The 24,389-nt window shown below is 55.0% G+C and overlaps 1 protein-coding gene across 1 annotated transcript; it reads left to right on the forward strand.

Annotated features, from left to right (window-relative positions):
• The first annotated feature begins 618 nt into the window (after positions 1-618).
• Positions 619-21,212, forward strand: CBX1 (chromobox 1). The gene is made up of 5 exons (XM_075911448.2): positions 619-783; positions 14,752-14,927; positions 15,532-15,709; positions 19,297-19,391; positions 19,881-21,212. Exons 2-5 carry the CDS (start codon positions 14,788-14,790, stop codon positions 20,023-20,025), a joined length of 558 nt encoding a protein of 185 aa, XP_075767563.1. The 5' UTR covers positions 619-783; positions 14,752-14,787; the 3' UTR covers positions 20,026-21,212.
• The last annotated feature ends 3,177 nt before the right edge of the window (positions 21,213-24,389 follow it).

Genomic DNA, 24,389 nt, shown 5'->3' on the forward strand with positions numbered 1-24,389 from the left:
TGTAACTGTATTAAAGGGATTGGATATTTAAATAGGTATCAAGGCTATGCAGTGCCATACATAATCCCCACACAAGTCTGAAGGGATATTAACCCTTATACTTCAGCCTAATCAGGCTCTTAACTGCTCGAGATCAGGGTGAGACCTGCAGGAGGGAACTCGTCCCCTAGGTGCGGGCTGGATGATTCTCTCGCCTTTCTCTGGCGCATCCTGGGCTGGCCACTGTGGGCTCAGTGGGGTCTGCGCCGCTCTGCAGAGGCCAGTGCTCCTAGGGGCGGCAGTTCCCTTTTCACTGGAGTCCCCTGCCTCCGGGAGCTGGAGCTTTCCGCCGCGCTCAGCCGGGGGCTTGCTGAACTCATGGACAGGGGGAGCGGTGGTGGCCCTGCAGCCAGCCTGGGCGGAGGGGGGAGCCTGTGGCTCCCTGGGGCCACGCACGTGGGCTGGGCTTGGTGGGCTCCCCCCTCCAGCTCTCCCGGACTACAACACCCAGCAGGCAGCGCGGCGAAAGGGCGGGCGCCGCTAGGCCTGCTGGGAGCCGTCGTCCAACGGCGGGACTCCATGGCCCAGCGTGCCGCGGGCGGGGCGGGGGTCGCCGCGCAGGCGCAGTGCGCTCGGCGGGTACAGGGGGTTGCTGGGCTCTTTTGTTTGGCGGAGGCGGATCGCGAGCGGCCAGGCCTGTGGCGCCCCCGGCAACGGACCCGGCCCCCCCGCCCCCGCCTCAGCTCGGCCCGGCCCCGCGCGCAGCCCCGCTCCGCCCCGGCACCGTTGGCGAGGCTGTGAAAAGTGAGCGGGGGGGCGGGGCGCTGGGGGGGGAGGGGGAGCTGCAGGGGGGCGCTGGGGGGAGGGGAGGGGGGAGCTGCAGGGGGCGCTGGGACGGGAGGGGGAGGGGGAGCTGCAGGGGGGCGCTGGGACGGGAGGGGGAGGGGGGAGCTGCAGGGGGGCGCTGGGACGGGAGGGGGGAGGGGGGAGCTGCAGGGGGGCGCTGGGACGGGAGGGGGGAGGGGGGAGCTGCAGGGGGGCGCTGGAAGGGGGGAGCGGGAGGGGGGGGAGGGGGAGCTGCAGGGGGGCGCTGGGACGGGAGGGGGGAGGGGGGAGCTGCAGGGGGCGCTGGGACGGGAGGGGGGAGGGGGGAGCTGCAGGGGGCGCTGGGACGGGAGGGGGGAGGGGGGAGCTGCAGGGGGGCGCTGGGACGGGAGGGGGGAGGGGGGAGCTGCAGGGGGCGCTGGGACGGGAGGGGGAGGGGGGAGCTGCAGGGGGGCGCTGGGACGGGAGGGGGGAGGGGGGAGCTGCAGGGGGGCGCTGGGACGGGAGGGGGAGGGGGGAGCTGCAGGGGGGCGCTGGGACGGGAGGGGGAGGGGGAGCTGCAGGGGGGCGCTGGAACGGGAGGGGGAGGGGGAGCTGCAGGGGGGCTGGGACGGGAGGGGGGAGGGGAGCTGCAGGGGGGGGCTGGGACGGGAGGGGGAGGGGGGAGCTGCAGGGGGGCGCTGGGATGGGAGGGGGAGGGGGAGCTGCAGGGGGGGGCTGGGACGGGAGGGGGGGAGGGGGAGCTGCAGGGGGGGAGGGGGAGGAGGGGGGCTGCTGGGGGGAGGGGGAGCTGCAGGGGGCGCTGGGACGGGAGGGGGAGGGGGAGCTGCAGGGGGGCGCTGGGACGGGAGGGGGAGGGGGAGCTGCAGGGGGCGCTGGGAGGGGGAGGGGGAGCTGCAGGGGGGCGCTGGGACGGGAGGGGGAGCTGCAGGGGGCGCTGGGAGGGGGAGGGGGGACAGGAGGGGGAGCTGCAGGGGGGTGCTGGGAGGGGAGGGGGGAGGCAGGGGGGCGCTGGGAGGGGGGGGGGGAAGCTGCAGGGGGGCGCTGGGACGGGAGGGGGAGCTGCAGGGGGAGCTGCAGGGGGGCGCTGGGACGGGAGGGGGAGCGGGAGCTGCAGGGGGGTGCTGGGGGGGGCGCTGGGACGGGAGGGGGGCTGCAAGGGGGCTCCGGGAGGGGGAGGGGGAGCTGCAGGGGGGCGCTGGGATGGGAGGGGGAGGGGGAGCTGCAGGGGGGGCGCTGGGAGGGGGAGGGGGGAGCTGCAGGGGGCGCCAAGACGGGAGGGGGGGGGGAGCTGCAGGGGGGCGCTGGGATGGGAGGGGAAGCTGTAGGGCTAAATTGTACAACTAGGATTAGGTGGGGTCTGGAATGGGGGGGGCTGCATTTTGGGAGGGGAGGGTTTGCTGCAAACAGTGCTCTTGGGGCTGGGATTTGGGGGAGGGAAGCTGGCATTGGGAGAGGGAGCTCGATTGTGGGGGGCAATGGGGAAGCTGGGACTTGGTGGGGAAGGGGAGAGATGCATGGAAACTTTGTAGAGCAGGGATTGGAAGGGGGCGTGGGGCTCGAGAGAGGGACCCAGGAGAGCTGGGTGCAGAGGGGAGCTACATCTTTGGCAAGGGGAGGTTGAAGGGGGTGGGTGGCCGGGTGGCCGCGCCAGGAGCCATGGGGAGTGGGGATGTGTACACGGGAGAGGAGCGTCACAGAAGGGGGAACGCAGCGGTACCTGGGGGGTAGCTCCGTGGCTGTGAAGCTGCAGGTGAGGTTCCGAGGAGCAGTTGTTGTTCCCAGGTGGTCCTAGGCAATGAGGGGAGCTAGCCCAAGGCCTGTCTCGTGGGGATGTGGATATGGAACTTTCAGAGGGGGCAGAACAGACTCTAGTGGGACTGGGGCTTGGGGAAGGGACACTTGGAAATGAAGCTGCACTAAAGAGACAGGATGGGGCACATGGAGCTGTGCTCTGAATGGGAACCATGGGGCATGTAGAGAAGAAGCTGCCTCCGTGGAGGGAACCGGGGTGAAGCTGCACTCTGGGACATGTGGCCCCCAGTTCAGCTGCAGACTGCCCAGGTTGGGGTGACAGTAAACCTGAAGAAGGGGAGAGAATGAAGCTATGGAATGAATGAAGCTGCGCCAGGCGTATTGGGGGTAGTTGATGGCTTGCTGGAGTGTGCCTGATGGAGAGAGGTATGGGGTACAGCTGCGCCAGGAGGTCCTAGGGAGGCACTGAGCTTTCGTGGGCACAACCCACTTCTTCAGATGAATGAAGTTAAGGGGTCCAGTTTACAAATAAAAGGCAGGGAAAGAAAGGGGATGGGGGGAGATGCCCCCGAAAGCTCATGATCCCCTCTACATTTTTTGTTAATCTGTAAGGTGCTGCAAGACTATTTGTTGTTTAAGTTTTTTCAGTTACAGACTAACAGGGCTACCCCCTCTGAAACCCAAAGATCCTGTGTGTGGGGAAAGTGGGAGGAGAGGTGGGCTGAGAGGTGGGCTAGGGGGATGGCAGAGACTGGAGTGGATCTGAAAACTAGAGCGTGATGAAGCTGTAGTTGGGGAGGTGAGAGCTACGCTGAGGGCCTTGGGATGCTGGAATTGTGCTGGCAGTGTTGGGGCTAATGGAGTTGCAGAGGCGAGGTGTGTGTCCTGTGACTACAAAGTAAAGTGGGTACGATAATGGGACTGTTATGATGTTTAGGTTCTAAATGCAGGTTTTGTTAAGGGCTTTTAAACCATTTTAATTAACTAAGATTCTATGAATCTTGGGCTTTCTTACACAGGTAATTTGTTTGGATTAAACAGCTCCCGCCAGGTTTGCAATTCAAACGTCACAGCTTTGTCTTAATTCTGGAGAGCAGGGCAGTGAAACTGGCTAGAAATAGACAAGACAGGCTGGTATTTCACTGTCCTCTCAAATTGAAATACAAGAATAACTAGCCGAGATGGCAAGTGAATAAAGGCAGGAACCAGTCCTAGATGTTCCATCAAGTCTGGAGATTTCATCTTGCTTGGTCTCAACCCAGGCTAATATTTCTGAAAAGTCTGAGTGAAAGTTCCTCAGTTGTATTCATGTCTAGAGGGTGCAAAACTTAATATACTTGTTCCCGCTTCAAAAGAAATACATGTGCTGTCTTCTCTTGGCAAATGCTGAATAAACTTGGAATGTTCATAATCCTCAAAGATTTGAGCCTAGCCAAATTTGGGAAGGGCAGTTGGGGAAAATGAAGTTACAAAGCCGGAGAGAGCTATTTCATTTGAATACACTAGGTCCAAGCACATGTTTATGCTTGCTTAGTCTTCTGCTGTAAGTTATTGAAGGCTTTACAAATGCATGTCCTCTAGCAAAGGACATTTTGCAGCTAAAGCAGTTGATTCTCCATTCACGGTTTGCTTTTTCTTCGGCTTGCTTTATAATTCCCTCTCTACCTGGATGCTGCTCAGAAGAGGCCACGCAGGGACCGTGTGGTCCTGCAGTGCTGCCAGACTGTAGCTCCTACCCCTCTGTCTGCTATTCTTGTCTCGATAAAGGAGGCTTTTGTATATACTTCGGGCTGGGCCTCTTTCCTCGATGCCTTTACTGGAGTTTGAATTCTTTTTGAGTGGTTTAATGTGTCTTGGATTTTCCGTTTATCTGCAGACTTGAAGCTCTCCTCTCTTTCCAGTGTTCTGTTTTATCCTTTATAAAGAACTAGAACTTTACTTGCCGTTGCTCAGGTCCTTACCTCAAATTCAGTTTTGTTTTTTGGAAAATAAATTAAGCATGGACATTTTCATTTTATCATGGCTCTAGGGTGGGCCTGGGGATGAGGCTTTCAGTAGGCAGGCTGCCCTGGCGAGAGAGGATTACCCCAGTCCCCTCTCACTGCAGCAGCTATGGGTCAGGTGAGAAGCGCCACTCCATGGCTGCTGCAGCTCCAGCAGCCACAGCTCGGGGAGGGGCGCATGTCCCGTAGCTAAGGCAGGTCCAGGTTCTTCTGCCCTCACGCCCCCCAGCCAGAGTGAGGAATGCAGCAAATTGTGCAGTTTCCCTCATTCCCTGATGGAGAACAACCAGCAGTGTTCCCTTAGGAATCCATGTGGCAATTCCATTTTATCCCATACGTAGAGCCCTACACATCTGCTGCTGTTTGCTTTATATCCGCGGGTATCCACCTCTGGACATGGATGTGGCTATCCGCTGCTCACTTTTGCAGCTGCGGATACAAGTTTCTATCAAGAACCCTGCAAATGTGTGGCTATCCATGGGTATCCGCATCTATGGAGACGGATGCGGATATCTGCAGCTCATTTTTGTGGCTACGGATGTGAATGTGGATACAGATTTGGTAACCACGCAGGGCTCTCCCCGTATGCTGGTGCTTAAGGTGGTCCAGTGAGTGTGGGAAATGTTAGCCTTTAAGTCCTTTTTTATCTTGGCTCAGAATAGGGATGTGATAGTGGAGTCGATTAACCGATACACAAAAGCTTATAGGTTAATGCTCCAGACTACACGTGTTTCCCCCCTCCACTCTACCAGAACATTTTTTAGCAGGCTGGCCAGACGCCTAACTCAGTCCTGGCTTGCAGTGGGTCTGGGCCCTGCTGTAGCGCTGCATTGAAAGTGCATTAGGAGCCAGGCAGGCAGACAGCCCAGCTCAGTTTCGGCTTGTGCCGGCTCCAAGAGCTCAGACCCCCTGTCAGACAAGGGCTGCTGCCACCCCGCGCTGCTGCCTGTTTATCAGAGACCACAGCACAGGGTGACAGGCAGCCAGTCTGGGGGAGCCTGGTTTTTACAGAGGCAGCAGTACAGCATGTTAGGGGGCTCCTTGGGAGTGAGGCGCACTGGCTGCTGGCCCCGCCCCCAGGGACTATAGAATAGTCGACTAACCGATAAGAACTCGAGGTTACTCGACTAGTCGGTTAACTGATATTTCACATCCGTAGCTCAGAATCTCCTTTTAATGCAATTCTCTTTAATGTTTCCCAGACAATAAACCACAGAGAGCTGAAGCTCAGTATTGGGAAGAACAGCCTAAATGTGAGGTCTGCCCAGACGAGGGATGTGACTAGTTGATTATCCTCATGAATTCTTATCAGTTACTCGACTATTTTATAGCCCCTGGGGGTGGGACCGGCAGCCAATGCGCTCCGGCCCCACTCCCGAGAATCCCCTTGCCGCTTTGTGCTGCTGCCTCTGTATCCGCATCGGGTGCCAGGCAGGAGCTGGTCCACGAGGGGAGTCAGTTTAAAAACCAGCTCCCCTTGCAGACCAGCTGCCTGTTGCCTCTGATGCAGAGGCAGCAGTGCAGGGTGGCAGCAGCCTCTGTCCAGGGGAGATCTGAGCTCCCAGACCCGGCGAGAGTCGTGACGGAGCTGAGCTGAGTTGTTTGCCTGCCCAGTTCCTAATGGACTTCCAATGCAGAGCCACAGCGGGGGGTAGGTCCTGGACCCGTTGCAAGCCAGGCTGCTGGCCAGCCTGCTAAAAAATGTACTGCTGGGATGGGGGAGGGGGGGGAAATGCCTGTAGTCTAGAGCATTAATCTATATGCTTTGCGTAGCGGTTAATCGGTTACTTGACTCCGCTATCATATCCCTAGCTCAGACAGTAGAACAGCCTTGCAAGGAGCCTGGTCAGATGGGACCAGTTTCCCAGAAAAGTAGGTGGGACCATCCTGTACTGGCCGTTAGGTACCTCGCCCAACTCTAACTATGGTGACTGAACATGGTGGTGGTGAAATCGGTTTGCTTGAGGACAAAGACCAGGTTCAGAATGGGCAGCGGTGGAACAAGCGTCCCCTTGCTCCCCTCCCCAAGCGGCTGCATCTCTCCTGACGTGGGGGCGAAAGGGACTCCGTCCCAGGCTCCACTCGGCATTTCTTGCTTTTGGTGCTGAGGCAACTTGTTCTCTGGAGCCGTGGACGCTTGTTCATTTGTTAATTTCCGTGACTGCTGACACACAGTCACCAAAGATTTTGCTAAGCTCAGAATCTCACTGGAAACAGCACAGCTCCTTAACAGAACTCCTTCCTTTAGCGCTGATCTACAGTAGAAAATTAGGTCTGTATAACTGTGGCTCAGGGTGTGAAAAATAGTGCTCAGGTCAGAGCAAGGGAAGAAGCACACCCCTGAGGGCATAGCTGCTCTGACCTGAGCACCTGGTAGATGAAAGAATTCTTCCATGACCCTAACTGCCGCTCCTTGGGGAGGTGATTAACTTTGCTGAGGGGAGAATGTGCCACTGTCGCATTTTACATTTAGACAATCCCTTTGTTTGATTACTCTCTTCCTGTGGTCGGGCTCTGAGTTTGTACCATCACTGGGGGCAGCAGTCTGTTCCCTCTTAAACTTCAAAAGGGTTTGCGGTTTTACTGCAGCAAAAGACACCCGTTTGTTCCTGTTAGAGTAGCAAGGCCAAGATAGGCGCCGTGTAGGACCAGATTGGAACTGAAAGCAGTAGCCAGGCCATATATTGCCCAGAGCATCCTACTGGATGCAGGCATGTGAGGGCAAAACCAGATGCAGTTTCTGGCATAGGAACTATTGCAAAAGGAACAGCCTCTCGGCATCAGCCAGAACAGACCCTGCATCTGACTGTCACGTGCGGATCCTTTAGCATAAAGGGAGGGACGGGGCCTTTAAGGAGATGGAGCACAGTGTCTCTGTGTGGCATGAATCCTCAAAATTTGAAACAGGAAAGTGTTTCTCGACTGGCAGCAGCTGGAGTCAGAGGAACAGACCTGGGACAGTTCAAAGCGCTTGACAGGGAAACTTGTGAACCGTCTTCCGGCCTGGAGATTCTATCCCCTTGCCTCTTGCTGGCCGGGAACTTGTTTCCACCCTTTCTCAGCAAACGCTGGCCCTTCCTTGCACCGCTTGTGGCGTTTCCTTCTCGTTGCCCTGCTAGGCATTTGCCCAGGAGCTGGACCACAGCAGCTTGACCTTTCCAAAGTGTAGTTCTTGGCAATCTGGGGGGCATTAGGACCCATCACCATTGTCTGGGCTCTAGGGCTATGTCTAAACTGCACACGCAAATGGAAAAATGCAAATTGCATCTTTTTTCGATTTAATTTCAAAAGAGGCTATTCGAAATTTGACACGTCTACGCGGTGCCAAACTTCAAAATAAAGTGCTCTTTTGAGCCATCCCTTATTCCTTGTAGAACAAGGGTTACAGGGATGGCAAAAGAGTGTCCATTATTTAAAAAAAAAAAAAATTCGAAATAGCGAACGCATTCCTTGGACAGGGTGTTGCTATTTCAGGATACTTCCGGTATCTTGAATTAACAATGCAGTCTGGCCGTACCTTCAGCCCTCTTCTTCGCCTCCTTTCTTTCTCTCCCTCCCTCCTTGTTTCAGGCTCCCTGCAGGAGCAGTCTCAGTGCCATTGGATTGTTTTGCTAGTCATGGATCCGTCTCCAGAAAATCAGCTTTCTGGTGATTAGGGATGTAAAGCGCATCCTTACTAGCATACTTGGCCCGGCTGGAGCAGCCCCCTGCCATGGTGCGCTAGCCTGGGCAAGCTCACTGCGCCGTGAGCGGCAGGGTGGTTAACTGGTTAAACGTGTATTTTAACCGGTTAATCTTTTAAAGGGGATTTAAGTCACCAGTAGGGATGTGTCTCACAGGCCAGAGCCCCCTTCTCAGTTAAAAGGGAGGCTGCCCCAGCGTTTGCTCTCGTCTGTGCTGGTCCAAAGCGTGGGAGGTGGGAATGGTCCTGTGTAACGCAGTCCAGGACCTGGTTGCCATTACGGGCTCCTAGACCCCCGAGCCACTCAAATGATCCCCGTAGCTGACCAGTAGATGCTTTAGAAACAAGCTCTGTCTCTAAGCACTAACCACACTCCGAAGCATCTGTGATTGAAATTCCACAGGCCCGTGGTGAAAAACGTGGGTCCCCGCTGAGTGAGACCGGAGCCCTGAGATCCAATCCGCTTTCAAGTAGCTCAGCTCCCTGATCACTGGCGCTCTCCAGAGGTGGCAGCTGTCTCCCTCCAGCCTCATCCGGGCACGGAGCCTCTTGGAGTTCTCCTTTTGCCAGCAGCGTCACAGGCTGTTCGCTGCCTCCCTTCCTGACGCCCCTCTGCGTGGTTGCTGTGGGGAATGGAGCCTGGCGCTCCCGCCTGAGAATCTGCTGGAGAATTCCAGAGCCCTCTGTGAATGAAACCTGAGCCCGCCGCTTCCTGCAGCAGTGCTGGCTCCTTCTGGGGATTAGCTGGTGGTGGTCAGAGTCTGTGCGGTGCTGGAGTGATGTGGTGCCAAGAGCCTGGCCTCCCTCCACAGCAAATCCACAGGCACCCGGAGCCTCCCTGCTTTGGGTTTGCCTCTGTCTGGCCTCTGATTAAAGACCTGCCCGAGTGCAGTGGAGCCCAGCAATGGGGAAGGAAGCAGCCTCGCGTCTCGTGCTCAGCGTGTTTCTTTTTCAAATGCTGCTTTGGCTTCCCAGCCTCCCTGAGGAGTGAAGTGCTGGGCGCCCTCTCCTCCCATTGAAGGGAGGGGTCAGCACCTTCTGGATCAGGCCTGCCAGTAGATCAGTGATGGAGCTGCAGTTCCCGTGGGCCCCTTCGTTGGGAGGAGGGGAGCGCTCCCCAGAGAAAAATTCCTGACTCTTAGACACTTGAACCCGGGCCTGTTGGGGGAGAATGTGTCCCCCGCCCCAGCTGTAGCCCATGCTGCCCCGCTTGGGGGTCCTCCCCCCCTTTCTGGATGAATTCAGGGTTTTAACCAAAGGTGGAAACACAAACCCTGTGTCCACAACAGCGCAGGGGTCAGAGCAGCTTCTGTCGTGCCAGCCTGACCTGCAGGAGCTTTTGCAGAAGGAGAGGAGAGCGCAGCCTTTGGCCCCACGGCTGACCAGCTAGTGCGAGGTTGGGGGGAGAGGAGTAGTGGACAGCCACTGTCGCACACCGAGTGTGTTCATCAAAATGTTGTTTCTGGTGAGAAGACTTACAAATGTGTACGTTCACCAGACCGCTTCCTCCACACTGTCTTCTCAGGACTGAGCCACTGTTCCTGCAAGGAGAGCCTCTGGTAACTTTTAGCGCTCGCTTGGGATGAAGCAAACTTGGGTTCGGTTTCCCAAAGGGATTTGATCTTGGGTTTCTCATGCTGTAAGAGTGCCCTAGGCACTAGGCTGTGGGATATCCTGATGTAGATTTCTGTGTCTCCCTTCTTGCATTAACAGGAGTGTTGGGAGCAACACTCGAAGTCATTCTTCCGCTCTACTCTGCGCTGATTAGGCCTCAATTGGAATGTTGTGTCCAGTTCTGGGCACCACATTTCAGGAAAGATGTGGAGAAATGGGAGACGGTCCGGAGAAGAGCAACAAAAATGATAAAAGGTCTAGAAAACATGAGCTATGAAGGAAGACTGAAAGAATTGGGCTTGTTTAGTTTGGAAAGGAGAAGACTGAGGGGACATGAGAGCGGTTTTCAGGGATCTAAAAGGGTGTCACAAGGAGGAGGGAGAAAAATTGTTCTCCTTGGCCTCTGAGGACTGGACAAGAAGCAATGGGCTTAGACTGCAGCCAGGGAGGTTTAGGTTGGACATTAGGAAAAACTTCCTGCCTGTCAGGATTGTTAAACACTGGAATAAGTTGCCTGGGGAGGTTGTGGAGTCTCCATCTCTGGAGATATTGAAGAGCAGGTTAGATTGACGTCTGTCAGGGATGGTCTACATGGTCCTAGGTCCTGCCGTGAGGGCAGGGGACTGCACTTGAAGATCTCTCGAGGTCTCCTCCGGTCCTAGTGTTCTATGAACCTGTGCCACTTTGTAGCAACGGGCATCAGAGTAGGGGCTGGATTGGGAGTTTCCCACATGCTCTGGGAGTGTCCTGTCCACCAAGCTATACTTTGTCCCTGCATTTTAATGTACACACGTGGAACAGCTTCAGTGGCACAAATTGAATCACCCAACTCCCCCCTTGCTTCCCCCCTCAGGCCAGGAGCTGTGGCCCTCTCCTGTAACGTGGGAGACCCGAGTTCAAGTCCCTTCTCCCCATCAGGCCGAGGGGAGGGGGCATTAACCCTGGGGCTCCCACCTCCCAAGCGAGTGCCCCGAACTGTACTTTTCAGTTTGCTGACACTGTACCTCGCAGCTTTAGCCCATTGCTAAGCGCCGGCAAACGGAGCCTCGGTTGTGTGCCCGGCTCTGCGTGTGCCGTGGGACCCTTAGTCACTTGAAAGGGCACTGGGACCCCGGGCTGGCTCCAAGGTCACTGAGCAGCAACCAGAGTAACGGATTAGCTGGGCTGGAATCTGCTAATCCTGCAACCGCCCCCTCAGCAGCAGCGCGGGGCTGTCAGCAGTGAGGCCGAGTGCCACGGAGGGGCCGCTGTCTGGGAACCTCCCGTCAGGAAATGGCTGGGCCTCCGGGAGTGTCTGATGCCCAGACTGTCAGGAGCAAGCAAAATCTGGCCTGCTGGCCGGATCAGGCCCGCCGGGAGCCTCGGCCAGGCTCCCTGCCTTCCACGCCCTGAGAGCTCCTCCGGGGGAGGAGGGAGGGACTCCATGCACTGCCACCACCCCCAGCATAAACTTACCCTTCCCATTGGTCAGTTTCAGCTTCCTGGGCCGTGCACAACCTATTTCTCCCCCTGCCCCCAAGGAGCATGTGGCTCACAGAGCACATTTTCTCCCGCCCCCACGCCACCCCTTCCCAGCTGGTTGCTGAGTAGCCTGTGGGGCATGGAAGGCAGGGTCCCTGGGCTGCTGGCCAGAGGCGGCTAGGCGAGTACCCCCCGGCCAAAGCCTGCCTCTGGCACTCCAGGCCTGCAACCCTCTGCTCCCCCTCCTGCACCCCTGTCCCAGGTCACAATTCAAACCCTCTGTACCCCTGCTCCTGCCCCCCAGTCCCCTCCCCCCAGCTCTCTTCTGCACCCAACCTCCACCCCAGACCCTGTACCACCTGCATTGATATCACAGAGGAGTGGGGTCCTTCACCGCTTTCCACATTCTTGGCATGCGCCCCCTCCCCCAATCAAAAATGAGTGCTCATCCCTGTTCTGTGTGGAAGGGGGTGCCTTGTGCCTGTGCCTCTGCCCAGAGCCAGGCACAAAGGGGGGGGCTGCCTGTTGTGTGGGTCCCCTGGATTGAAAGTCTGTCTTCCAGCAAACCCAGCTCCATTTGCTGTGGCTGAGATGGCAGCTGGCCTGCCCAGCGCTCTGGGTGTCTGGTGAATGGTCCAGAACTGAGCAGCTGGAGAACCTCCCATGCTGGGCTCAGTGTGAGGTGCGGTCCCAGGGCCAAGCCCCAGATGAATGTGAGTTCAGCCTTTGCTGAAGGGAGATGCCCTCAGAGGCACCTTACTGTGCTCAGAGCTTAAATGAATGGCGATTGCCTGTCTCCTAGAACTGGAAGGGACCTTGAATGGTCATGGAGTCCAGTCCAGTCCCCTGCCTTCACAGCAGGACCAAGTACCATCCCTGACAAATTTTTGCCCCAAATTGGCCTCTGCAAGGATTGAACTCACAACCCTGGGTTTAGCAGGCCAATGCTCAAACCACTGAGCTATCCCTCCCCCCCTTATTTTCTTCTAGGAGAGAGAAAATAAGGAAGCCAGGCAGGGTGCTACCTCCTGACTTGTGTTCCTGAGCCCCACTCCTAGGGCAGGGCTGACCTCTCCGGTGAATTACACCCCCGGTATGAGGTCTGTTTGGCCCACTCCTGGGCCTCCCTCCTCAGGGTCTTGTCAACTGAAGGAGAGCTTTGTGCTGCTCAGAACCTTCTCTCTCCCCCAGGGAAGCTGGTCCAATAAAAGCTGTTACCTCCCCCACCGTGGGTCTCTTGTCAGTTGCGTGGCAGCTGCACAGCCTAGGACGGCCTTGCCAGCATGGAACGGTAGCCATCTCTCTCCAACTTCGGGTACCGAAACCAGCACTGAACGGCTGAGCCGCCGCTCGGTGCAGAGGGGGCCCGCCGGCTCCGCACAGCTACCAGAGGCCTTTCCACGTTCTGCTCTAATCCCAGCTCACAGCACTTCTGCCGTATAAGTCAAAATGGCCTCACCTGGGAAAACCTCTCTTGGCAGGTGACGTGTCTGACCTCGCGGCAGTCGTTTGCTTGGTTCATCAGGGCCAATCGCAAATTGTTCCGTGGCATTTCGAGGGCGAAACCTCTGCCAGCAGCACGCGCTGTTCGGGTGCATAGGAAGGGAGTAACCCCGCTGGGAGCATCAGCCTGTGGTTAAGATGAGGGCTGTAAAATCCGTTTAGTTAGTTAACTGGTTAACAGAGTCAACGGGGATGGGCCTGGGAGCTAAAAGATCTGCGTTCTCGTCACGCTCTGCAACTGGCTTGCTGAGATGTGCAGGGCAGGTGACTTCATCTCTTGGTAGCTCTGTGAATGGGCGTCACAAGGCCTTTCTCCCTCACGCTGACGGTGTGCAGCACTGTGCATCAGTGACAAAAGACGTGGTGGCGTGAGCTCTCTGATCTCCCTCTTACCAGGGCAGAGCCCAAGACCTACTTACCCCCAACTAATCCCTGGGTCGCTCTGTGTGCGCTGCCCTAGTGTAGCGCTGCAATGTGAGCGCGGCTACTACCGGGGACCGAGAATCCTCCAGGGCTCAGAATTCCACTCCCGTGGCTCATTCCAGACGTGGCTGTCCTGCAAGGAGACTAGGTTAGCGGGGCCTTTCCCTTGGAGGAGTGAAAGTTGGTGCTGGGGAGGTTGCCTTTCCGGAGCGTTAAGCGGTCCCAGGCTGTGGCGCTCTGATTCACCCTGAGTGCAGTGTCCGTTGGGGGGGGGCGGGGGGCGGGGATGCGTTTGGCTTGCTAGCCGGGTCAGGCTACCCCTCAGCAGGGACGTGCCGCGTTCGCGCAGACTTTTCCTGAGTGCAGAGGAAACACAGTACCCGGAATACCTGCCCGTTATTACCCTCTCTCTGCCGATGAGGAAACCTCACCAAAGGAACTAGCCAGAGGCCATATCAAAACTTCCCTCCCACACCCTCTCCACTGCTTCCTAACAGGTGCTGGATGGAAATGGAAATGCTCTTCTTTAAACCGGCGCGGGAGAGGGGTGACCCCTAACTCCGTATCCCAGCGTGTGCAGGAACTCGCCCCCTCCCCGTGGCGTATAATACAGAACTGACCAGGGAGCCCTATGTGGCTGGAAGTGCCCTGGAGAACAGCCATTTCGGATGTCTGCCGCGCACTGGTCTCCTGCCGCGCTCCATTGGTTGGGCGCGCGATGGGCAGCGCTGGGCGTGGCGAGCTGAGCAGGTGGAGGGAGGGAGGCTGCGCATGTGACTGAGGCAGCGTGTGGCCCACCCGGGCCCTGCCACTTCCCACGGCTCCCCTTGGCTGCGGACGGCGAACCGGAGCCAATGGGAACCACGAGGCTCTGTGGCTGTGTAGCCGTTACATAACTAGACCAGAGCGGCCCGTTGGCAGCTTTGTGCCCACGCTGAGAAACACGGGGTTAAGGCATGCGTCAGTGCCCGGACGGGGTCCGCCCAGCCCAGTGTCCGTCTACCCACAGTGGCCAGGCCCTGGCCTGAGCCTGGTGATCTGACTCTGCCCCAGACTCCTTGTGACGCTGGGCAAATCCCTTGGTTGCTGGGACTCCGTTGCCCGTCAGTGAAATGGAGACATTTCCCTGCCGCACAGGTTGGGTTTGATGGGGGGGCAGGGAATATAAATTCCCAGCCAGGAGGTTAAAAGGAAGCGAGATGCGGGAGGCCAGTTCACAGACGGGCAGGTTGTGGGGGGAGGAGCGAGCCGAGCTGGGGTGTCCTGAGTGGGGGGTGCTTGGTAAGGAGGAAGCCTCCGCCTGCTGTGCTGAATTGCGTTCTCCGAAGGGAGGTGGCTGAGCTTAGACGGACAGTCAATCTCGCTCCACCTCTCGGAGGCCTTTTCACGTGTGTCTGTCTTCTGTGGGAAGGCCCCTCAGTGACCAGTCCTTGTACTGCAGCTTCCCCTCCCCTGGGGAGATCACAGCCCCCCGCCCTGACCTCTGTGTGTGTCTCCCCACTTCAGCAGCGTCGCCCTTACGCTGAAAAACTGGCCAGCACAATGGGAAAAAAGCAGAACAAGAAGAAAGTGGAGGAGGTGCTAGAGGAAGAGGAGGAGGAGTACGTGGTGGAGAAGGTCCTCGACCGGCGAGTGGTGAAAGGCAAAGTGGAGTATCTGCTCAAGTGGAAAGGCTTCTCGGAGTAAGTGGACAGGGTGCAGCCCACTCTGTGACCCCTCCTCGCGCTGGCGGCCTTAGGGTGTTAGTCTGGGGCTCGGGAGCCCCAGGTGCAGTTCCCTGCTGAGGTAGACTCGTGTGACCCTGGGCACGTCCCGGAGCCGGTCTGGGCTCCAGTGCCCTCGCGATCAAACGGGGATAAGTGCCCTGCCCTGCAGGGGGACGGTGAGGAGAAAGATGATGAACTGTGTCCAGAGAGCTCCCGGCCAGCTGGGGGGGCAAGAAGGCTCCATTTCCTTCCTACACGAGGTGCCTTCGAGATGGGTTGTTTGAGGGCTGGGGCAGACTCCAGTCTCCTCTCTGAACAGGATGGTCAACCCAGTTTGTACACGTGGCAGAAGGGGGGGGCTCCCTTCCTCTCCCTGGCAAGCCAGGTCTGAGCTTGTCAGTGAAGTGCAGATGGGCTGATATGGAAACTGGTCAGACCTGCCCACCAGAGCAAGGCTGAGCGTCTCCAGCCCTTCCTCTTCCCTCCCAGCTCAGGGCCCCCACGACACAGCCAGGAGGTAGCCAGTGCCTCTGAGCCCCAGGCTCTAGCTGCGAGAGCAAGCTGTCTCCTTCCATTTCAGTGAGGATAATACGTGGGAGCCCGAGGAGAATCTCGACTGCCCCGACCTCATCGCCGAGTTTCTCCAGTCCCAGAAAACTGCGCACGAGAGTGAGAAATCCGAGGGCAGCAAGCGCAAAGCCGAGTCCGACACTGAGGACAGAGGGGAAGAGAGCAAACCAAAGAAGAAAAAGGAAGAGGTGAGGCAGGACGAGGGGGAGAACCTCTCCGCACCCACCCCCTTCCATAGAGACTTCCTGGACTCATCGCCAGTGTCTAGTAGCGAGGGCAGAGGGCAGGGAACCAGGGCCCTCGCGTTCTGTTTGCAGCCCTGACAGGAGCCACCCCGCTCTACATTGGGGGAGGGCCGCTATACGTGAAAGACGACGTAGAATCAAATGATGCACAAACCGAACTGTTCCGTAGAATCTCGCTGGGTAGTAATTCCATGCTCTAGTGATAAGGGTAGAGCAGGAGGGAGATATTATTCACCACCTGCCCAGGACAGCGATAGTGACTAAAATGCAAAGGCAGATGAGAGGCTACCAAAATAAAAACCTCAGTAATAGTGGGGGGGCTTCAACGATGCCCATATCGTCTGGGTGCACGTCACCTCAGGACGGGATGCAGAGAGAAAATTTCTTGATACCATAATTTCTTAAATGACTGCTGCTTGGAGCAGCTGGTTCTAGAACCCACAATGGGTGAGGCTGTTCGTGACTTCGCCCTAAGTGGAGCACAGGATCTGGTCCAAGGGGTAAATAGAACTGGACCACTTGGAAATAGTGACCATAATGTCATAAAATGTAACATCCCTGCGGTGGGGAAAAGACCTCAGCAGCCCAACACTGGCATTCCATTTCAGAAAGGGGAACTACACAAAAATGAGGTTAGTTAAACAGAAATTAAAAGGTTCAGTGACAAAAGTTCCTGCAAAGCTGCATGGAAACTTTTCAAAGACACCGTAGTAGAGGCCCAACTTTAAAGGTATACCCCCAAATTAAAAAACACAGAGAACCAAAAAAGTATCACCATGGCTTAACCAAGTAAAAGCAGCAGAGAGAGAGAAAAAAGGCATTGTTTAAAAAGTGGAAGTTGAATCCCAGTGAGGAAAATAGAAAGGACCATAAACTCTGTCAAATTAAGTGTAAAAATATAATAAGAAAAGCCAAAAAGTGTTTGAAGAACAGCTAGCCAAAAACTCAAAAAGTAATAGTAAAACGTTTAAGTACATCAAAAGCAGGAAGCTGGCTAAACAACCCTGGATGATCAAGACGCTAAAGGAGCACTTACAGATGATAAAGTAATTGCGGAGAAGCTAAATAAATTCTTTGTTTCGGTCTTCACAGCTGAGGATGTTAGGGAGATTCCCAAATCTGGATCACTTTTTTGGTGACAAATGTGAGGAACTGCCCCAGGATTGAGGTGTCATTAGAGGAGGCTTTGGAACAAATTGATAAACTTAACAGTAACAAGTCACCGGGACCGGATGGCATTCACCCAAGAGTTCTGAATGAACTCAAATGGGAAATTGCGGAACTATTAACTGTGGTTTGTAACCTATCCTTTAAATCAGCTTCCGTACCTAATGACTGGAAGATAGCTAACGTGACGCCAATATTTAAAAAGGGCTCTAGAGGTGATCCTGGCAATTACAGACCGGTAAGTCTAATGTCAGTACTGGGCAAATTAGTTGAAATTATGGTAAAGAATAAAATTGTCAGATACATAGGTGTACATAATTTGTTGGGGAAAAGTCAACATGGTTTCTGTAAAGGGAATTCCTGCCTTACTAATCAACTAGTTCTTTGAGGGGTCAACAAACATGTGGACAAGGGGGATCCAGTGGATATAGTATACTTAAATTTCCAGAAAGCCTTTGACAGGGTCCCTCATCAAAGGCTCTTAAATCAAGTAAGTTGTCATGGGATAAGAGGGAGGACCCTTTCATGGATTGATAACTGGTTAAAAGACAGGAAACAAAGGGTAGGAATAAATAGTCGGTTTTCAGAATGGAGAGAGGTAACTTGTATGTTCCCCAAGGTTCCATACTGGGATCGATCCTATTCAGCCTATTTATAAATGATCTGGAGAAAGGGGTAAACAGTGAGGTGGCAAAATTTGTAGATGATACTAAACTGCTGAAGAGAGTTAAGACCAAAGCAGACTGTGAAGAGCTTCAAAAAGATCTTCCCAAATTAATTGTTTGGGCAACAAAATGGCAAATGAAATTTAATGTTGGTAAATGTAAAGTAATGCACACTGGAAAAATAATCCCACTTATACATACAAAATGATGGGGACTAATTTAGCTACAACTACTCAAGAGAGATCTTGGAGTCTTTGTGGATAGTTCTCTGAAAACATCCACTCAGTGTGCAGCGGCAATCAAAACAAACAATGTGAGGAATCATTAAAAAAGGGATTGCGGATAAGACAGAATCTCTTACTGCCTCTGTATAAAACCAGGGGACACCCACATCTTGAACACTGCGCACAGATGTGGTCGCCTCATCTCGAAAAGATATATTGGCATTGGAAGAAGTTCAGAAAAGAGCAACAAAATGCTGAGGGGCTTGGAACAGGGCCCATATGAAGAGAGATTAAAGAGACTGGGACTTTTCTTCTTAGGAAACTAAGGGGGGATAGGCTAGAGGTCTATAAAATCATGACTGGTGTGGAAAAAGTGAATAAGGAAAAGTTATTTGCTTGTTCCCCTAACATAAGAACTTGGGGTCATCCAATAAAATTAATAGGTAACAGGTTTAAAACAAACAAAAGGTTTTCTTCACTGTGCACAGTCAACCTGTGGAACTCCCTGCCAGAGGAGGTTGTGAAGACCAGGACCTAACAGGGTTCAAGAAAGAACTAGATAGCCATTGGAGGACCTAACCTCCAGGAATCTATTAGCCAGGATGGGCAGGGATGGTGTCCCTAGCCTCTGTCAGTAGCTGGGCATGGGTGATGGGAGAGGGATTGCTTGAAGATTCCCTTTTGTGTTCCCTCCCTCTGGCCGCTGCCGGCAGCCAGGACCCTGGGCGAGATGGACCTTTGGTCTGACCCAGTCTGGCCGTTCTTAGGAGATACATCGCCAACCCACGGAGTGGCTAGTTGTGTCTGGGAAGTGCTTTGAAATCCGTAGCTGAGCAAAACCCTTGTCTCATCTCCCAGGCCCTGCTGGCATGGGGGCGGTTAGAGATGAAGCCCCCTTCTGAGCCACGGGTCAGCTGCTAAATCTGGGACAGTGTTTAGGGCTGACCGGAGCTCTCCTCCTGGGATGGTGGACAGAGTCCCCCAGAGCATCCACAGTCCCCACACCGACCCCAGTGGCCCGAGGATCGGGAGGGAAACATGCAGCACAGGGTTGGGTGCAGGTCAAGTCAAAGGAAGGGCAGGAGAGGGGGGCACAAAGCAGAGAACCCAGCCAGTGCCTGCTGCCCCCCAAGGGTTGGTGGGTTGCCAGATATGTGCACAGATGAGCCCAGAAAAGGGTGGGTCGCTCTCTCTCGTCTCCTCCTCCTGGGCTGATGAACAGTGCCCGGAGAAGGTCTCTCACACTGTAGGACCACGGCTCTTGAGAGCAGGGCCTGTGTACATGGGGGCTGCACAGACCGGCATCGCTGCTGTGCCTCAGCCCGGGCGGGACCCCGCGTAGTGCCTGGGGAGTCCAGCGTTCCCCACAGACTCAGCCGGGCCTGAAGCCAGCCGGGGTGCCTGCATCCTTTGAGTCACACAGCGGCCGCACGCGGCCTGGCAGCACGCAGACACCTCCCTCTCTGTCTTTCAGTCGGAGAAACCGCGCGGCTTTGCCCGGGGCTTTGAACCGGAGCGGATCATCGGGGCCACGGATTCCAGCGGGGAGCTCATGTTCCTGATGAAATGGTGAGTGTGCGCGCAGCTCCCTGCCCGCTGGCCTGAAATCTCCCAGGGTGGCGCTGCCACCTCACTGCACCCTTGGCGCTGAGGCTAATGTGGATTTGCTGTCAGCAGGTGGGATCCTTGATCTCGGCCACCGCGCACACCTGGGGGAGGAGGGCACGGCTGGCCCGTGCTGGCCTCAGGCCTGTGCCTGGACTAGAGCTACAGCAGACCGCTTCCCCGGGCGGAGTTGGGGCCCTCCAGGTCTGTTCAGCCCCGACTGTGGTGGGGCCCCCTAGGCTTGCGTGGCGTTGCGTGCTGCAGATGAGCTGGGGGGTGGGGCTGCAGCAGACACACCCCCCTGGCTCCCCACAGTCTCCTACAAACCCACTTGCTGGGTGGGCTTCCTGCCTCTCAGCCATTTGGAGGGTCGCTGGCTGAGGCCTGCCTGGACTTACCTACTGCCTCTTGGGTGACTCCTCAGCCCCTTCACTGCGTCTCTGCTTCCTGTAGGAAGAACTCGGACGAGGCCGACCTGGTCCCTGCGAAGGAAGCCAACATCAAGTGCCCCCAGGTGGTCATCTCGTTCTACGAGGAGAGGCTGACGTGGCACTCCTACCCCTCGGAAGACGACGACAAGAAAGAGGACAAGAACTAACCCGCGCCTCCATCTTTGTATAAAGAGCAGACTGTGGGTTTGAGCGACGTGAGAATACAGCTCTACCTAGCGGAGAGGTGGCTTGAGAAGATGCCCTTTGAAGAGACAGTATGGTTTCTGTGCAGCTCCATGCCAGCGTCCAGCTTCGACCCAGCCAGTGGGGGGTGGGGGGAGGCACGTTTCAAGGCAGTTTGTTCTGCAGCTTCCTCAAAGACCCGTCACTGGTGATGGGTAGGCTGGGGAAAGGGAGAGCAGATGGATACTGCATGTTCTTCAAAGACCATCTCGGCAACCCACAGCCTTCTTCCCAATAGTGTTAACTCTGCATTTTTACAGCGTAGCATGTGTGTAGGTTTTTCTTTTTGCTATTACTGGTGTATCAGTTTGAGACGGGGTTGGGAGAGGGGGGGGGTCTTTTGTTTAATGGGGTGGGGGAGCAGTCGACAGTGTTCCATATCCATGACCAGAACTCTTTTTTATAACAGCTTTACGAACTGAACCCCCCAAGTATTGGTAATAGAAGTGGGGGGCGGGGACAGTGTATGAGACTGAAGCTGTGAATTCCCTCGAGCAATGTTACTGGGGGCACCTGCACAGAGGCAGGCCGGTAGTTAGTGCCAGGGTCGCTGAAAGGTGCGTTGTAAGGGGGAGGGAATCGATCTCGGTCCCTTCCCAGCCTTTCTGCCCCCTTTCCGTTAAGGTGCTATTTCTGACATGAGGGAGAGGAAGTTCGGATTTCTTGTCAAGCCCCACTGGAGCCTGTCCAGCTGGCAGCACTGGGAACCCCTCGCTGGATGTGATGTCCCTCCCTGTTTTTAATCCTGTTAGTGTCATGTAGGAGGGAGGTGAAATCAATTCCGAATCCTCCCATACAAGTGATTTGTTTTCAAGCCCCCAACTTCAGCGCCCGAGCCAGCTCTCTGGCTCTGCTGCTGGTTTTTTTAATCAAACGGATTTATGAAAAATACTGAACTATTTAACGTCTGGAGTCATGAGCGCTCCTACAGGCCCCTGGCACCTCCTTGTAGGGTGACATGTATCTAGAACTGCATTGTACAAACCTTTTTTTAAACGCATGTGTTTAGGTTTCTGTGAAAACATTGTTTAAATGTAAAGTAAGTGTTTGGATTTTAACTTCATACCAAGCTCTGTCTGTTTTTTGTCTCAATAAAATTTTAGATTTATAATCCTGATTTTACTTTTTCTCTTTGAATCGCTCCCTTCTGCAGCCGTTGATGGACTCCCCAAGGTGTAGAGCGGTTGGAGTTAATGTGTCGTGGTGGTTGTCTACTCAACGGGACGGATCGTGGTGCAGCATGAGTCACGGGTCTGGGCATTTGTGAACTAGATGGCAAGAGAGGCAGGGCCAGAGCAGACAGCAGCCGCTTTATTTTGACTTCCCAGCTGAGGAGAGCAAGTGAAGTATCCGGGAGGTTAGTGTCCAGTGCTAGCTTCAGAGTCCAGTGTTCTAGGCTCACCGCTACAAGAGCCGAGCCGTGGTGCGAGTAATCCCTGGCTAGCGAGCACTGTGTCTGCCTGCGGCTTGCACCAATCCTGCTTGAAGCCTGGGTGCATATAACATCACACCTTCACGTGCTCTTCCCCTCTCTGCCACTGGCTTGGTGGCTGATCTTGGGCAAGTCACTTAAGCAGCCCGGGCTGTATTTTCCCCTCAGCAGGGGGCAGCCTTCATTGTTTAAAATACTTTAGGATCCCATGCAGGGGCTTCAGCTGTCGTCCCTCCAGCAGTGGTTTCTAGAAAGCTCTCGATGGTTCCAGGGGCTTGGGTCGCAGGGAAAGAGGCCAGGCCTTAGAACCGCACTCATTCCTGCCCCGACCCAGTAGGAGCGACAGAATGTTGCCAGACGGAACACGAGGCGAGGGCTCTGCATCGCGGCCTGCACCTGGGCTTTCTGCTTAAGCCGACGGAGATGTCGTGCCATTGTAGGGAACGTGTTGCTGTCAATTCGGAAACCTTCCTAACTTACGCAGCTGCAGCGCTGGGTCTGCCATTGCCAAGAAGGGGCCTCAGCAGGCTGGACTGGACCGTTAACTCCAAAACCTAAGTACTTGGGAAAGAACTACTGAGATTCTAATAGTTGGTGACCAGTGAAATCCGGAGGCGTCCTGTGGCAACTTGGAGACTAACAAATATATCAGATCAGGAGTGTTCATGTGTAAAACCCACTTCCCCTTCAGACTTCTTACAATGAAATCAGGGTCAGCCACGCAGTGACAGTGCTTATTTAAATAAAACCGCACAGCCAGTTGGAATCATAAAAGCGTCCAGACTGGGTCAGACCAAAAGTCCATCTAGCCCAGTATCCTGTCTTCTGACAGTGGCCAATACCAGGTGCTCCAGAGGGAACGAACAGACCAGGGACTAATCAGCTGGTCCATTCCCAGCTTTTGACAAACAGTGACTAGGGACACAGTTTCTACCCATCCTGGCTAATAGATTCACAGAGGTTAGGTTCCATCAATGGCTATCTAGCTTTTCTGTGAACCCTGTTAAAGTCCTGGTCTTCACAACATCCTCTGGCAGGGAGTTCCACAGGTTGACACTGCACTGCGTGTAGGAAAACTTCCTTTGGTTTGTTTTAAACCTGCTGCCTGTTCACTTCATTGGTAGACCCCTAGTTTGTGTGTTACGGGAACAAGTCAATAACTTTTCCTTATTCACTTTCTCCACCCTGGCTGTGATTTTATAGACCGAGATCCTATCTGCCCCTTCGTCTCCTCTTTTCCAAGCTGAAAAGTCTCAGCCTTATTAATCTCCAGGTTATAAGTGCACCCTACCCGGCAGGGCAACAAAATTACTGTCTCTGCTGGGGCAGTTGAGGATGCTAAACCAGCATTCATCTCTTGGGTCCAGCTGATTGAACATAAGGGTTGGATCCTACAGGAGACTGGTGATACAAATGGCAGCAGGCAAGGGGAGATTTTGGTGGAGTCGAGAGCCAAACAGGCAGTCTGGCTTTCCTCTGCACAACGTTATTGCTGCGCGCTTGAAGGAAGCTGCATCCAGTGGCTGGAACAGGGCAGGACCAGGCATTGGTGCTCTAGGATCTGTTCCCAGCACTACTAGGAGCAGGGCGTGCTCACAGGAGAGCAGTAACTCTTTCCTTAGTCAAACTTAAAAGACAACACAGTCTATCAGTACTTTAAAAATTAACAAAACATGGAGATGGGATCGTGAGCTTTCGTGGGCACAACCCACTTCAGATGACTGGAGTATTAAAAGTCCAGATCCAAAAATAAATGGGGAGGGGAAAAACTAGTGTTCAAGTTACAAGAATCTGCTAGAGAAGGTGCAAATTGTTCTTAACCAACTCCACAATGGGTCCTTAAGCCATTAGGATGCGGAAGGCCCTGTGCTAGCCAGGCAGTGTCTATAGTCAGACCTTTGTGACAGCTCCCACGCTTCTAAAGGAAGTTCAGTTCCAACACTTCCCTGTGTAGTTGGCTTGTGGAATTGGCCTGAGACACAGTGACGCTGAGCTTCATGAGTGCCCGGCCAGTTACAGCGTTCTCCCACCGGTGTTGGTGGTGCCGTTTCGGCTGTCCATTAATTCTTTCCCGTAGACTGTCCGGTTTGACCGATATCCATGGCCGAGGGGCATGTCCTTGGCTGTCTCCCATTCCAGCCCTTTCCCCAGAGCCTGCACGCCCTCTTGTCAGGTGCTTAATGAGACTGTTAACACTGAACTGGCTGACCCCGGTGGTGAATAACAGCCTGATAACTGTTAGAAATGACATTCCAGCACCGCTCTTGCTGAGGTCCAAATCGACAGCCGAGAACTTCCTGCCTCCATGTCACCTGATTAGTGAACGGCATGGAGGCAGCCCCGTAGGTAGCTGTTCAAGCTCCTTCCCTGCTACATCCGGTTGGCATTGGGCAGCCAGACCGTGGCCTCTTAAGTGAGACCTGACAGCCTTGGGCAGGCAGCCCAGATGCAAATGGCTGTGTCAGGCTAATTTTCCTCTCTGACTTGCTGCTTTCAAACTGCATGGCTTTTGAGGCAGCAGTGGGGGTTTTTTTTTCCCACTTGCAGCTGGGGCCTGCCAGATGGGCAGCTGAGAAATTCTGACTCACTCTCACAAGCTTGAATTTCAGACACAAAGGTGGAGACGACCGTGTTGGAACGGATTCCTTCCCCACTCCATTCCGCTGGAAATGGGCAGGAAATGAAAAGCGTGATCAGGGGTGAGACACAGACCTGGGTTCTCTCCCCTTGCTCTGTGGCCACCAGGAAATTGACTAGCTGCCCTTTAACACAAAAAAGGAGAAAATATTCTTCTCCTGCCCAGCCTTTAACTGTGTGAGCTTTGAGATCCCCTGCAGAAAGGTCCTTGTCACGGTG

Source organism: Pelodiscus sinensis, chromosome 29 (assembly GCF_052426305.1).
Source record: "Pelodiscus sinensis isolate ZL-2025 chromosome 29, ASM5242630v1, whole genome shotgun sequence".
Taxonomy (NCBI): domain Eukaryota; kingdom Metazoa; phylum Chordata; order Testudines; family Trionychidae; genus Pelodiscus; species Pelodiscus sinensis.